We start from the raw sequence: 15,461 nt of genomic DNA, 5'->3' as shown, positions 1-15,461 counted from the left end.
AAAAAGGAAAAAAAAACAACCCTTTATTAACGACAACACTTTATTTCTTAGAGAAATAATAAACAATTCAAAAGTAGTAAAACGTTCAATTTAAAAATACGGGAGCGATATCTTGTTCCTTCTCTCTCTGTCTGACGGCGACGGCGGTCTCCACTAGCAAATACAGGCACTTAAACTTTCCGTCCTTTTCTTCGCCGTCCGTCTCGCTCATTAGGGGATCGGGTTCGATCTGATTGGCCGGCACCACTTGCACTTTCGGTACCGGTGACGGCTGCACCAATTGTTGCTGTTGCCCATAAGTACCACTAAACAAAACATCAGTAATACAGGGTTTATAGAAATTACGAAGAGCGTAATATGCTGCTCTAATACTGATAAGAAAATCTTACTCATCATAGGCCTTATTATTAACGTAAATGTGTTCGGAGGTCAATGGACCGTCGGCGTACTGAACGGGGGCGCTACCGGGAGCCCAAGTCGCATTAAATTTTTCCTCTTCGTCGTGGCTCGACTCCTCGTACTCCTCTTCCGCTTCGGAACGATAAAACAGGGTCATGCTGTCGTCGTACTCTTGGTTCATGCGCATCCTTTTCGCGCCCGGATATTCGTATTCGTCGGCCCAACTATAAAAAATTGCACAACAATTTGACCATTTTCCTTTGCTGGGTTTTAAACATAATGTTGCCCTACTGCCTGGAAGAAAGTAAATTTTAGATTTCTTCCACGTAGGTTATTTATTTATTACAAAATGTTTAGAACAGATAGAGTAAACTATCCGGAAACCGAGAAGGACAGATCAATAGAAACCAATTAACCGGTAAACAGGAATTAATAATATTTAAAATCCTTAAATAACAATCAATTTAGCTAGAAAATTTAATAAAATTGAAGTAAAAAGTAATACGAATTTACAATATTGCTATAGTTACCTAAAAACAACAATTTTCATGAAATCCAAATTTATATCTTAATTTATCTAAGCAAAGTCTGAAAAAGATGCAGCATATACGGCCAATATCATTATTACTAAATGCGATTTTCACATTAGACATATTAAAATGGGATTTGGCCTCTATTAAAATACCGCCTCCTCTACTTTTATCAGTGCTTCTATATTTTTGATCTTTCCGATACACATTAAAAATATTTACAGGCCAAAATTCACAATCCTTAACATAGTTATACAAAAATATCTTACTCCGGTAACTTAAATATCAATTTTTAAATCGTCAAACGAGTTTGCACACAAAGAAACATAATTACTTATTGAGTTTATTGGAATCGTCTGCTCCAACCTCGATTGTAGTTGTTGCTATTGAAAGTATAAGTATTGAAATTTCTCTTAAATATTATACAGAACATAAATGGCATAATAATAATGTTACCTTCATTCAATATGAAACTTTCTAGATCGGGACTTACATATATCTCGAGATAAACTGTGTTTTCATTATTTCCTTATAACTTTTTTCACAGCTAATAATTAGTTGAATAGCTCTTTATGAAGCTAAGCAATGGGCCAGGCACACCTACATTTTCAAGCTTCACAAAAAGCATTGGATGATGAACCTTATCAAATGCTGTAGAGAAATCAATGTACATTGCGCAGTACCTGTTTCGAGACCTTGTTCCATGTTTTCATTTATGTTGTGAACGAATGGTATCAAATAAGTAAAAGCTGATCTTCCCTGGAAAAAGTTAATTTTGATTGACTTCAAAGAGCTTTCCAAAGTGACTTGATAAGGAAATTGGTCTAAATAGGTACAATTATAGATACAATGTCCCTTTTAATATACATTGATCGAATAAAATATGCATTGGCTCTAAAGACTAGGACAAAAAAGATTGTCAAAAAAATTAAAGAAATACCATTAGGTCCTGTACCCAGGATCAATAGACAGTATTGTCGGGTCCCTTCGCCATTTTGAAAAATGCCTGGAATAATGTAAATTTTTCCATTTCTTCCAGGCAGTTGAATCATTTGACTACAAAATAGCAATATTGGTTCGTCAAATTAAAATAAGTAAAAATGCCTGAGAGTAACATTAAAAAAATAGCAAGTTAATTTTTTTAAGAAAATACAGATATAAAACTAAAGATACAATAAGCATCTATCTAAAACAATTCCTGACAAAATCATACATAAACTTAAGCTAATACGATTTTAAATATTGCAGTTCCAACATTTTTCAGTCTTATGCTCGGACTAACTCTTTTTAAACAGTAGAAAGGGTGCTTGTAGCGCTCCTTTGTCGCACTGTGGAAGTGCTTTATAAATTTTAATACCCATGAAATGTAGACCTTTTTCATAAAGAATTATGATGTTCATTTCTTGTGTTAATAGGCCCAGACTTTACTGACATTTGTATTGTATGGTGTTATATTATCTTTGACAAATATAAGTATTGTAACGAAATTCGGGAACACACTTTTATTGTCAACGTCAAAAACACTAACCTAACTCGCCTTGACTGTCGTTTAATTGTTTCCAAGATAAAAACTGACTAAACAATTAAAACTGAATGAATTGTCACGAAGCGCGTCCTTTTTAAAACCCTGAATGGAACAGATTCGAAATATTTGAAATTATCTTCATTGTTTTTTGCCGAAAGAGACCAATAATTTTAGGAGAATACTGATAGTCAAAGCAAGCAAGTATACAAATTCTAGAAAATTAGAACTACAGGGATTTACAATAATATAACCTAAATAGGGGCCAAAATGGGGCTCTCGAACAAGATGAATTACTTCAAATCTAAACACTATAGATAAAAATAATAAATCAAACGTAAGTAGAACCCTAAATAAACCCTACGAATCAACTTGAACAGAACAGAATACTAATAAAAATAGTACAAAAACTAGGAAAATAATTAACGTATTTACATTTTCATAATAGTATCTTAAATATGTATAGAAAAAAAAACTGTCAATTTATAATTTCACAAAATCTGGTGCACAACGTTCTAGATATTATGCTTTTGCTAGTGTACGTAAAACGCTTTTTTGGAATTAAAAAATTCTATTAATAGTCGATGGTGGCTTCGATGCTCACTATGCGCAATTATATTCATGTTCTTATCTACCAAGAAGGAATTTGACAGACAGATCTTGTTTCTTAAGAAAAAATACAAAAAACTCCAACTTTCAGTCTCAAAACATATTTTTATGTGTCAGAAGGTTACATGTTTCGCTAATAAAGCATCATCAGACCTTTTAGCTAGATGACCTGCTAGGTACTGACCAATTTACTTTATTAGCGAAACATGTAACCTTCGTGACACATAAAAATATGTTTTGAGACTGAGACTTGGAGTTTTTTATTTTTTCTCTAGTTACGTAGATCTCTTTGAGATAATGGACGAGTTCTTTCAATTTTTCCTTAAGGTAAATCATCAAATTAAGTGAAAGTAGCACCACTACCAGAAATAAAATAAGACAAATCATTGACATATTTTATATTAAATAATTTTGCACTCAGACTTTTTGAAGAGACCAATCTGGCAAACTCTCGTGCAAGTTTCTGAAGCACACAAACTTTTTGAAGCCAGATTGGTCTCTTCAAAAAGTTATCTTACATTTTTTCTGTAAAATGTACAGGGAAGCCGATAATTGACCCTATGTTCCGTTCGGCTACGTTATACCACTCGGTGTAGCCCCTAGACTAAAATACAAACTGCAATTAAATATAATTTACTTACAGCAATACATAAAAGGCACAAAAATATCCACATTGTATTCATCTTATTACAACACTAAATGCCACCCAAATAAAACCAAACAAAACCGCTTTCCAAATACGCATTCGACACTAAAATAACACAAAGTTCCTATCTACCAAAATTAAATAAAATCACATCGCATAATATACATTCCAGGCGAGTGAATCTAAGAAACCTTAAACCTATGTCTGGGACAATTTGAAATAATAATACTAATATATTGGTGAAGGCGCATATTTCAACACAACAAATCCGCACCTCGGTGCGATTTAAAATAATTCTTAATAATTGGCGAAAGCGCCGGTCATATTTCAGATATTTCAAATATTTCAAATTGGCTCGGACCCCTGTTTAAGGAATCGCCGAGACTTATTTTACTCTAAAACCTGAATCTCTCGGCAACGTTGCCAATAGAACCGCATTCATCAGTAATCCGACTATTTTTCACGGTATTACCAGTGTGTTTTCAATAATTTTATATTAAAAGAGTGTAAGATGCGGCAACGTTGTATCGTTTCGCTTCATGGCGTGCATCGAAGTTTATTATATGAACTTATACCGGGTGGTGGTGCGTCGCCGAGCGGAACATCCCATGTAAATTTTAAGGAGGTCAATTATTGGCTTCCCTGTACATTTTACAGAAAATATTTAAGATAACTTTTTGAAGAGACCAATCTGGCAAACCCTCGTGCAAAGTGTCAAAAAATTTTAATTAGCGAATCTTCAATTATTCAATTAAATGTAATTGCAAAATTAGCAAATTTTCGGTTCAGGTGAAACCAGACACCAGCCACCAGCAAACAATTTGTTATAAGGCTTTGTCAAATCTGACGTACAGCCGAATACAAGAAATTTTTTTTTTTTTTCGTTTTATATATATCTATATATATCTCTCCTAGGAATGTAGACATTAAATAAACAAATTTCATGAAAGAGAAAAATACAGGGTGTTCCATTAACAAAAAAATCGAGTTATTGCATATTTTATTTAAGTAAATTGGTAAATTTATATTAAACGCTCCGTATGGAAAAAACATCAGACTTTTACTGAAAGATAAAGCTGATACATTAAAAATTTCATTTATCTAAATTGAACACAGCGGTTGCTATAAGAATTTTAATAAAGCCCTTAAAACACTTAAAATACGAATTACGTGGCAATGAAATTTAAAAAATGGGGTATCAGTGTACAGCTCTTGTTGTCCCCAAAATCATAACGCCACTAAATACAGGGTGTTCAATTTGAAAAAACTATTTTTATTTTGTAGCTTTTTTGTCAACCTTTAAACCATGTCACATGAGTTTTTTGCTACTCGGTATAGTTTAGGCGCTATTTTAGCCGTACGCCTTGTTGATGCACCCTGTATAATGCAAAATTTTAGTAATTGTGCTTTCTTTTTTTCAGATACTATACGGAACGGACTACATTTTTTATTTCTTACAGACAGCTGAAGTATCAAGGTGATTGGGCCTTAGGCATTATATTGCCTGGCACCTTCACCATTTTAAAATATTTACCGTCGAGCAAACTCTCTAACTCGATAGAAAGAACATTTCTTTCTATTATAGAAAAAAAGTCTGAAGTCTACTCTCAATCTCAACTGGCTTCGATCGGGTAGAGTTCGGGTTGCCGTCGGCCTTCGAAATAGAAGCACAGCTTAAATAATCTTCCTTATGCTGTGATAGAAGTATAGAAAGAGGTTGTATGGTCTTGCTATTACTTTCGTCTCTTTTTAGTACATTGAAAAAAAATATGTATTTTTTTTCAATGTACAATTATCTATAATAGTAATAAGGCCCTTTATCGTACTTTTCATGAGAATAATATTAATCTGTATGGGATTTTGGAGTCTAATCACGCCAGTAACTTTGGTTCAGACTTGGCATCATTATTACATGCACATATTTTCAAATATTTTAAAATTAATAGTTCATGGAATAAATTGTCTTTGAATCATCAAATTAATGAGTCTGAACTAGTTACTGATCGTGAATTGGATTCTTCTTTTTTATAGACATGTCCACGAAAGTTGAATCTCATTCATGTTCATATTCTACTAGTAAGATTGAAATTACCTCTTCGAAAACCTTAAGTATCTTTATTCTTAATATACAATCCCTAAGAAACAAGATGGATGAGCTTCATCTTTTGCTGGACACATGTAATTTTCCTGATATTGTACTTCTGACTGAGCACTGGTTGAGGCCTAGTGAATGTTTTTTAATATCTGATTATCTTCCTATATCAAATTTTTGTCGTTAACAATCTATACATGGAGGAACCATGATCTTGGCTAGGCAAACAATTGAAACGATTTTTTGTAATATTGATAAGTATGATAATCTTCTGTTAGAGAATGTTTTTGAATTCTCTCTTTCTTTTTGTAAGCGTTTTAATTTATATATTCTTTGTGTTTATAGGCCACCTACAGGAGATATTGCTATGTTTCTGGACAAACTTGATTCTCTTTTATCCCAGTTGTCCCTACACTCTAAGGTTATATTGGCTGGTGACTTTAATATCAACTACACTGATGAAACCTTGCCACGTAATTCTCTTTTAAGTATTTTAAATTCTTACGACTTGAAAATGCACGTTCTTTCTCCCACACGAATAACTTCTTCATCTGCAACTACAATTGACTATTTCTGTACAAATTTTGATGACGTTTTATGCACAGTACTCCCATCTGGTATTTCCGACCATGAAGCTATTCTTGCTAAAATGCCATATAATACTGTATTATCTTCATCTCATTATATGGGAAGAATTTTCAGCAGGAGAAATTTCAATGCTTTTTCTGCTGCTACAGCTTCGGTAAATTGGAATGCACTTGAAACGGCTTCTGACCCACTTACTTTATTTTTTCAAGTTCTGTGTGATAAGATCAATCAGTGCTTTCCTAAAATGAGGCTTAAAACTAAGAAACGAAAACCATGGGTTACAAGAGGCCTTGGAATTTCTGCTAAAAACCTCCGTTTTTTGACTAAATTGTGCAAATATACCACGAATGAAAATATCCTTGTATATCATAAAAAATACCGTAGTCTGTACAGAAAGACAATTAAAGCAGCAAAAAAAAAATTATTATAGGGATCGCTTAAATATGTCATCAAATAGGCAAAGAGAGTGTTGGTCCATTATTAATGATTTTAGACATTGCCATAGAAAAGTATCGGAACCGGAGTTAAGACCTGACATTTTAAACGACTATTATTGTGATGTACCTAATATCTTGCTCAAGGGCATTCGTAGTAACATTGATCCCTTACACTATCTTCAACAAGTGTCGGTTGAGCATTCATTTTTCTTTCATCCTGTCGATCTTACCGAAGTAAAAAATGAAATCAAACGCCTAAAAAACCATAAATCATCTGGAGCTGATGGGATATCTTCGAGGTTGTTACTCTTTTTGCCTGATTCAGCCTTAAATGCTTTAGTTTCTGCCATAAACAATTCTTTACATAATGGCATTTTTCCTTCATGTTTAAAAGAGGCAGTGGTTATCCCTCTTCATAAGGGTGGAGATTTGGATCAGCCTTGTAATTTCCGTCCCATTTCTATTTTGTCTACCCTCTCTAAGATAGTTGAAAAACTTGCAAACAGCAGAATTTTGTCCTTTTTACATCATAATGGCATTTTGTCTGCAAATCAGTTTGGATTTCAGGCCGGTAAAGGGACTCATGATGCTGTTTTTAGCTTTTTGCAGAGCGTCTATGTGTCCTTGAATTCTGGAGAGTCATCGGCGGCAGTGTTTTGTGATCTATCCAAGGCATTTGACTGTGTGGATCATGGAATACTGTTATCTAAGCTCGATAAATATGGTTTTAGAGGCGTAGCGTTGCGATGGCTTGAGTCCTATCTATCAAATCGTACTCAGAAGGTTACAGTGTCTGGGCGTTTGTCTGCTTCTAGATTCCTAAAATGCGGCGTTCCCCAGGGTTCAGTGTTGGGACCACTGTTATTTTTACTGTATGTGGATGACTTGAGTTCATTGAAACTGCAGGGCAAGGTGGTTCAGTTTGCTGATGATACCACCATACTATGGAGCCATAAAAATTCTGATTATATTAAGACTTGTATCCTTGAAGATCTTCAGATTTCATCAGGGTGGTGTGCTTCCAACAGGCTCGTGTTTAATGTAAGAAAGACGTCTATTATGTTTGACGAAAATTCCCTCTTGCAGAATAAAGAGTGCTGCAAGTTCCTAGGAATTACCATTGATGGTCGCCTTCGGTTTGAAGATCATATTTTACATTTAGCTGGGAAATTATCTTCTGGATGTTTCGCAGTAAGAATGGCAAAACAAGAGCTGGGAGGGGTGGTTGCACGTTCAGTGTACTTTTCACTTATTGAATCTCATATTCGGTATGGCTTGCCTTTTTGGGGTTTAACCAATAAGGGGCTACTTAACATTATCTTTGTTATTCAAAAAAAAAGCAGTTAGATACCTGTGTTCTGCTAAGTTAAGAGATTCTTGCAAACCCCTCTTCATTTCTGAAAAAATCCTAACTCTTTTTTCACTCTTTATCTTAGAAACAGCTGCTCTTATTCACAAAATTCCCAAACTACCCTCTGACACTGGCCATTTGACTCGTCGTGTAAATGATGTTCCCCTACCTAATCCTACGTCTTCCCTTACCAAAAACTCATTAATTTACATAAGTAAAAAAATTTACAATCATGTTCCTCTGTGTGTTAGACATATATCGGATGTTAAGAAATTTAAAAGAGAATTAAAGTCGCTTTTATTGGCTAAGGCATATTATAACCTGGATGACTTTTTTAATGATAGGTTTTAACCTTGGACATGTTGGAAAATTTTCTTTTTTTTCCTTTTTTCTTCTCTAGTTTTGTCAACAAGTTTACCTTTATTTAGTAATTGATTGTTTTATTTAGTTATCTTTAATTCAAGTATGTTCAAAAAGTTTTGTCTTCTTGTGTTTAATTTTGTTCATTGTTTTGTCAATTTTTGAAATTGTATTTGTGTTTTGTTTTTTTAGCTTGTAGGATGCTTGTACACACAAGATTATTCTTACGTAATATAGCACATTTTCTTTCTTTCTTTCTTTCTTTATCTTTGTTGTGGGGATGTTTTTGTAGCAGATTTGAAAATCAACGAATTCTCATATTAGACCATTAAGCCCCGTTGTGCAAGGACCAACGTTTTTAAGAAGTGATAAAGGGAATAAGGTCGGCTTGAAAGCGATTCTAAATGAAACTTACTAATTAAATAAAGGATAGCATTTTATTAGAAAATGTTAAACCATAAAAGTCCACAAAAAAATAACTTAGTTGTTTTCTAGTGTAACAAGTAATTTCTCAAAATTTAAACCTCAAATTTCGAATTCAAAAGTGAGATACATTATAAAAACGAGCGTAAATGACTTTAAAAAAATATAAATTTAGTAAAAGACTTACCCGACACGTCCCTGGTCGGCCGCCATACTGGCCACGTTCAATTTCTTTCCCCTTCTGGAGATCGTGTAGTTCAACGGGTCGTGGCCTTCTCTCCTAATCATTTCCGGCAAAATCCTCCTTCTGGCATTGATAAACCAATTGCACACCTAAACAGGAAGATAAGGAGAGAATATCGGGATATATCAAAAGAGGCTGGAACACATGTTAGAAAAAAAAACACTCTCTTTTTTTATGAAAACATCCAGTTTAATCATACAATTAATTAAAATTAACAATTATGTCTATATGAGCGTCTTATGGTGGTGGAGGATGGTGGGGTGGTCCGTGATGCGGCCCCGGACCTAAATATAAAAAAAAACCACATCAGAACAAACGTTAAAAATTAAATATTAATATACGACTTACCGTGGTGGGGTGGTCCGTGAGGTCCCGGGGGTGGTGGTCCTCCATGCGGTCCGGGTGGCGGCGGCCCTCCCAAATGATGGGGCGGACCGTGGGGCGGATGATGCGGAGGCGGTGGCGGCATTTTTAACAATATGCCAACTCAAACTTTCGCGCACTATTTATCGCTTCCGATAAGCGATGATACTAGGAAATCGATTTTTTGACAACGCGCGTTTAAAATGAATTATTGCACTTGACTTATATCTCGTATCGCGGAGATTAACTGATACGCATTAAGGTGTGTTATCAGTAATAAAAACGATGATAAATTGGACATTTTTGGATGCTTAGTCATAATATTTACTTAAAAAAAAAAAAAAAAAAAAAGGCAGCTCTAACCTGTAACACGGTTAAACCGGCTTCTTGGGACAACGTCAACTTTTCGGCGTCGCTGGGATAAGCGTTGTAACGGTGCTCGTATAGCCACCTCTTTAAGATTTTTACCGCGTGTTTCGGTAAATTCCCCCTACGTTTACGTACTGGGGTCAAACCCATTCCCATGTTACCCATGCCCATTCCCGACATGTTGGGGTTCTGGTGGCTCATCATGTTCTGATGCATCGGGACCTTTGGGAAAAGGAAAAAAGGGATTTTCTTTTTAATAAATAATTTAATAAAGACAGTCAGTATTTATCATCTTATTACATTAAAATTAATGTTATAGATATAACAAATTATTAATAGACACTTAAAAAAAAGAAAGAACACGAGATGATCTAAATAGATCGCATTGATCCTGTATAGAGTTGTATGAATTTCAAGTTCTATGCATAGGCGAAAATTTTGTAATGTTGGTTCTAGGTATTGCAAAGTGAATAGTTTGAAGACTGTGAGCTTGTGACAGCCGAAGAGTGTGTAAATTTAGAAGTTGCAAGATATCAAATCAAATCAAAATATGCTTTTTCGTCATAAGGGATAATCTTGTCGACAAAGCTGTATGGGAAGAATGCCATTACCATACATAGGTACAAACAAAAAAAAACACATATACAATACAAAAATCATACGTAAGTATAAAATAGCACCTAAAATAATGCTCAAAAAAGAAAATCTCTTACAGCAAAACTTAAGTACTACATACACATTTCTGACAGGGCGGGCACAGACAAATATTCGTCAGAAGATATAAAATATATACCGTAAACCGGGGTTACTTTGTGACTTGGCTTGTAACTTTGGGACAACAGCTGTTTTTTTAAATTATTTTCTTCAAAAAGACTTTTTACTTTTTTCTTTAAATACGTTAAGTTTTAGTGCTTAAAGTCTAAAATAAGGTAATATTCTGCAAAACTGAAAAGTTTGGAGCAGTTTATCGTTAGTGTAGACAGGTGTCAACAGGTGTTTTTAAAACTTCTGTAAACTTACTATTGTGTATCCAAATCTAGCATAACTACTTAATTTCTGGTAAGTACATGTTAGCTAGTCATATTCTAGGATAGTTTTAACAACATATATAAAATTGTAATTTTTATTAAAAAAGAAATATTTGAATTTGTTCTAAAAATCATAATATATGGAGGTTACTTTGGTACATGTCCCAAAGTTAGACGGCAGATGTCAAAGTAGGGGACAAATTTAAAAAATATAGTGTACCAAAGTTACACCGTTGATGCAATGTATGTTTCTATGTTTTTTATTTCTTTTTTCAGATAAGTCATGCCTCGACAGCAGCAGCGTATCCTCGGTGCACGCAATTATAAAAATTATAGCCAAGAGAAACTTCAGCAAGCTCTTGAAGAGATTAAAAATAAGTCAATTTCTCTTCGAAATGCAGCAAAAAAATATCAAATTTCCAAAAATACGTTATGGAATAAGCTTCACGGAAAACATTCGCGAATGCCTGGCAAACCAAGGGTTTTTACAGACCAGGAAGAAGAGTCATTTTCTGGACACCTAATTGCTTTATCAAATTTTGGGTTTCCGGTGACATGTGAGGACTTAAAAACCATTGTCAAGTCTTATTTAGAAAAGCGAGGCAGAAGAGAGGCTTAAGACAGTTATTAGTTAACCGAGATGAAAACCCAAATAGGTCAGAAACATTTGACGTAAGAATGGAATGGTCAAGACGATGTCAAGACTATGCCGCCACTTATGCCTGTCGTCTTCGCCATTTTATAGAATGCCTGGAAGAAAGTAAACTTTTCATTTATTCCAGGCAGTTGAATCCACTTTTGGCTGACTCATTCCTTACCCAGATAGCACAAATCTATCCAGTATTGAATATCTTTTGAACACCATGTTTGTACTCCAATCCTGGAGATTTAGTGATTTATGGTTTTTGCTCGGTACTAATAAATGGTACATAGATTTCATATTTTATATTGAATGTCTAGAGCAGACGTATTCTCTGAATATCAAGCGATAATCCTGTAAATCCTATTGGATACCACATGGACACCTAACGGAGGACACCGTCTATCGACCACTACCGAATTAATTTTTCCTTAAGGGCGGCCTACTTTTGTACTACAAACTGTAAGTAAACCTTCATCACACACATCCGTGACGTCAGATAATTCCACAATTATACTTTAAAGAACTTGTTGACGTGATTTTCTTTTTGTTTTTAGGTCTGATCATTAATATATTCATAATAAATTATTTACTAATAAATTAAATTTTAAAATGACGTATCCATATACGGAGATCCCCCAGTTAATATACAAGATCTATTTATGGATATTTTTAGTGATGTCGAAATTGGTATATCTACTGGTTATTAGAAAACTGGTCACTAGAAAATCTGTGCTATCTGGGTATTGAAATAACTACTTGGAATAAAGTAAATTTTAAATTTCTTCCAGGCAGTTGCATATACTGTTGCTGCTCGTTCACTCTTTCAAATACTGCCTAGAAAAACATAATTTTTTATCATCTTAACTGCCTGGAAGCCACTTTTGCCTGGCTCCTTCGCCATTTTAAAATAGCTTGGAAAAATCTAAATTTTTCGTTTTTTTTTGGCGAATATGTGAAAAATCAATCTGTATAGGTGAAAGGTTACAGTGAAAAAAAAATTGAATAAAAGCTTAATTTAATTTTTTTTTATTTTAATTTTTGTTGTATTTCCGGCCTGCGCGTATTCGATCGTAGGCCTATTTATATTGGATCTAATTACGTAGAAAAAAAAGGTTTTTTTACAGAGGGACAGCCGTTTTAAAGTTATTTCAGGGTCGATTATATGGCAAAGGTTGTTATTTCTGCAGTTTAATTAATTAACTTAATTTAGTACATCCTTTTGTTAAAAACACTCAAACAGTGTTCAACTTAATTCAAAAGAAACATTTTGCATTTAAGTTTACTCTTATCAATATCTATTATGATTTTTAAATAAAAAAAGGACAAAATCATGAAAATTTAATTTAAAAAAAATAAATTATTTCCGTCTCTGGCCTTTGCGTATTACATCGTAGGCCTACTTATTCAATCTAATCACTGCTGCCCCTAGCGCCGTTAAACGAAACTAAAAAATTCCAATATGGCGCTCGGGACATCACGTAATCACATTTGTCATGTGTCAACATTTTAAACTTTTAATTTAACAGAAAAACGTGTCTTAATACTCTTATTTTCTCCATAAACGGGTTATATGACCTAATAATTAATTAAAATTAAATTTAAAAAAATTATAATTTGCCAGTAAAGATTCTGGTCGGGCTCGGACAAGCCCTTCGCTACTAACTATTATTGAAGCCACGCAGGTAATGCTTAATCAATGTTTACACCTTTAAGGCTTCTTTAATCAAAGCCTCATATAAAACTTATTAAATGTTAAAAAATGCGTAAATTACTTACTTCATAACTGACCTGTCTCAGGTTATCCTCGTCGTGTTCGGATCCAGAGTCGTTCTCGTCGCTGCTACTGTTCTCCGGGTACCCTCCGGACGTGGTGAATAAACTGTTATAGTTCTGGTTGATGTTTCCGTTAAGATTTTGGCTAAAATTCATTTTTTCCGACCGGTGAATTAACGATGAACAGAAAAAAAGACGCGACCCCCCCCGAATCCTAAAACGGCGGGTTGTTTACTTTAAAAAACAAAAGAACCGCTGACGACAGACAGATGAAGTTGAAATTGTCCAATGCCAACTTTTTGGCATTGATTGATTTAGCTACACCACTCGTTTTGATAGATTTCATAAGAAAAATGCATAATTTCCCGCTTAAAATAAATAAATTCGCGCTTTAAAAACGTTCGCGAGCGGTAAATATGCGAAAACGCGACACGAATCGGTAATAAAACCGCCCTAGTTGTAATTTAAAACATCGGTAATGTTCGGCCCATAGGATAAGCGCGGGAAATTTGAAATCATTTTAAAGAAATTAGCCGGTACCAACCGTTTGGCATCTTATATTACATCTAGACGGCTCATTTTGATTTAATTTATAAAAAAAAATGCGTAAATAAAAAATGTTAAACCTTTCGTGAGCGAGAAACGGCTTATTTCTAGTTTAAAACTTCGGCAATGTCCGTCACCACAATATTCCCGGGAAATTTAAAACAAGTTGTGAATGTGGCAACATTGATGTGATTGTGTGTGTGTGAAGATATTCAGACACTAACGAGAACGCAGCATATGGCGGTTGCCAGCAACCTATTTATACTCCGCGCTCGCTGTTATTCAATCAATATAATGCTCGTAAAATGCTCTAAAATTCTAAAATTGGGCATTATATTGATTAAATAACAGCAAGCGCGGACTATAAATATGCTGCGTTCTCGATTTAGTCGCTGGATATCGATTGGACGCTTTTCTCACACACATTTTATTTCTAGCGTTGATTGAATGAATAGTTGGGTTATTCAAAAAGTTCCAATCAACGTTTCTATTTTAAAACTTCGGCAATGTTCGTCACCACAATTTTCACGGGAAGTTTCAAACAAGCTGTGAATGTGGCAACATTGTACCTTTTTTTTTTTGACATATCACCATCGGTGTAACGTCAGAGGGCTTATTTACGTCATCATAAGATAATAACAAATTTTACATATTATTCAATAAAATGTCTTAACAAAAATTAGTGTAATTATAGTTTATTTAGTTATTTTGCATAAAATTTCCGTAACTATGGGCTCCTCCGACGTATATAACGATCTTACCCTGTAAGTAATCAGTTTTCTGTCCAATAAGGCACATCTGGGTTAATATTTTACCTAAAAACTGAAACCTTTGACCCATAAAACCAATTAGCCGGCCTTCAATCAATCTATTTTCCAGGTACATAACGCCGGAAAAGTTTTATTTAGAACCGAAAACCGGCAATGAATTATTGATAATCGACCGTGCTTCCGAAGTAGTCAGCTTACAAATAGATCCCGCCCAAATACCCGCTATCAACAGCAGAAAAGACTTTTGCGGTCTACTGGGGTCTATTAACTTACTCGCTGGTCGCTATTTGCTTATTGCTACCCAGAGGGACTTGGTCGGATACATCGGAAGCCATGCAATCTGGAAATTGATCAAAACCGAACTGATTCCTTATTCGAGGAGTTTAAACCATCTGAGCAACGAGAGGCAGGCTGATAATAACGTTTACGTCAGTATGATCGAGAGTGTGTTAGCTACACCCAGTTTTTACTTTAGCTATAGCTACGATATTACCCATAGTATACAGAGGTTGCATGATATCAGTCCTGATTTTTGGCAGCAGTCTTTCTTGGAAAGGGGAGACCACAGGTAAGAAAAAAATATTTACTTATATAATCATTGTCCTGATTATACCAGGGCACACCAGAAAAATCATTGGTCTTAAGGTGCAATAAGGGAAAACTAACAAAGTCAAAAAATCATTTAGATCTATAAATTTATTCCATCCAGAACTATATTTATTTGAATTTTATTAATTATTAAGTTGCCCTATAATTGAGGTTAGTTCA

The 15,461-nt window shown here is 34.5% G+C and overlaps 2 protein-coding genes and 1 long non-coding RNA gene across 4 annotated transcripts in view; 1 reads left to right on the top strand and 2 right to left on the bottom strand.

Annotated features, from left to right (window-relative positions):
* Positions 1 to 22: 22 nt before the first annotated feature.
* LOC126736492 (homeobox protein TGIF2LX-like) lies at positions 23 to 13,626 on the bottom strand. 2 transcript variants are annotated; one of them, XM_050440869.1, is made up of 5 exons: positions 13,381 to 13,626; positions 9,928 to 10,155; positions 9,145 to 9,290; positions 390 to 623; positions 23 to 305 (listed from the first exon to the last, which is right to left on the bottom strand). In XM_050440869.1, the coding sequence occupies exons 1-5, from the start codon at positions 13,531 to 13,533 to the stop codon at positions 86 to 88; spliced, it is 981 nt and encodes a 326-aa protein (XP_050296826.1). In that variant the 5' UTR covers positions 13,534 to 13,626; the 3' UTR covers positions 23 to 85. The 2 variants fall into 2 exon arrangements, with proteins under 2 accessions (XP_050296826.1, XP_050296827.1); XM_050440870.1 differs by having other exon boundaries at positions 13,393 to 13,626.
* Positions 9,369 to 9,920, bottom strand: LOC126736493 (uncharacterized). The gene is made up of 2 exons (XR_007660678.1): positions 9,550 to 9,920; positions 9,369 to 9,485 (listed from the first exon to the last, which is right to left on the bottom strand). It is a non-coding gene; the product is annotated as an uncharacterized LOC126736493 (long non-coding RNA).
* An 893-nt stretch (positions 13,627 to 14,519) lies between the features above and the next one.
* Positions 14,520 to 15,461, top strand: part of LOC126735969 (phosphatidylinositol-3-phosphatase SAC1) — a 35,608-nt gene continuing 34,666 nt past the window's right edge. The window contains exons 1-2 of the mRNA XM_050440093.1: positions 14,520 to 14,687; positions 14,803 to 15,261. Of these exons, the coding sequence (XP_050296050.1) occupies positions 14,653 to 14,687; positions 14,803 to 15,261 (494 nt within the window). The 5' untranslated portion in view covers positions 14,520 to 14,652. The remainder of the gene's footprint in view (positions 14,688 to 14,802; positions 15,262 to 15,461) is intronic.

Source organism: Anthonomus grandis, chromosome 5, assembly GCF_022605725.1.
Source record: "Anthonomus grandis grandis chromosome 5, icAntGran1.3, whole genome shotgun sequence".
NCBI lineage: Eukaryota > Metazoa > Arthropoda > Insecta > Coleoptera > Curculionidae > Anthonomus > Anthonomus grandis.
Note: the sequence above shows the minus strand (reverse complement) of the source record. Positions and strands in the feature narration are given on the sequence as shown.

Excerpts from the sequence above, each read along its gene's own strand:
- LOC126736492 (XM_050440869.1), bottom strand. The coding sequence starts at position 13,533 with ATGAATTTTAGCCAAAATCTTAACGGAAACATCAACCAGAACTATAAC. Across the intron at positions 9,291-9,927 it reads CCGGTTTAACCGTGTTACAG|GTGTGCAATTGGTTTATCAA; the intron begins GTTAGAGCTGCC and ends CTTCCTGTTTAG. Across the intron at positions 306-389 it reads AATAATAAGGCCTATGATGA|TGGTACTTATGGGCAACAGC; the intron begins GTAAGATTTTCT and ends TGTTTTGTTTAG.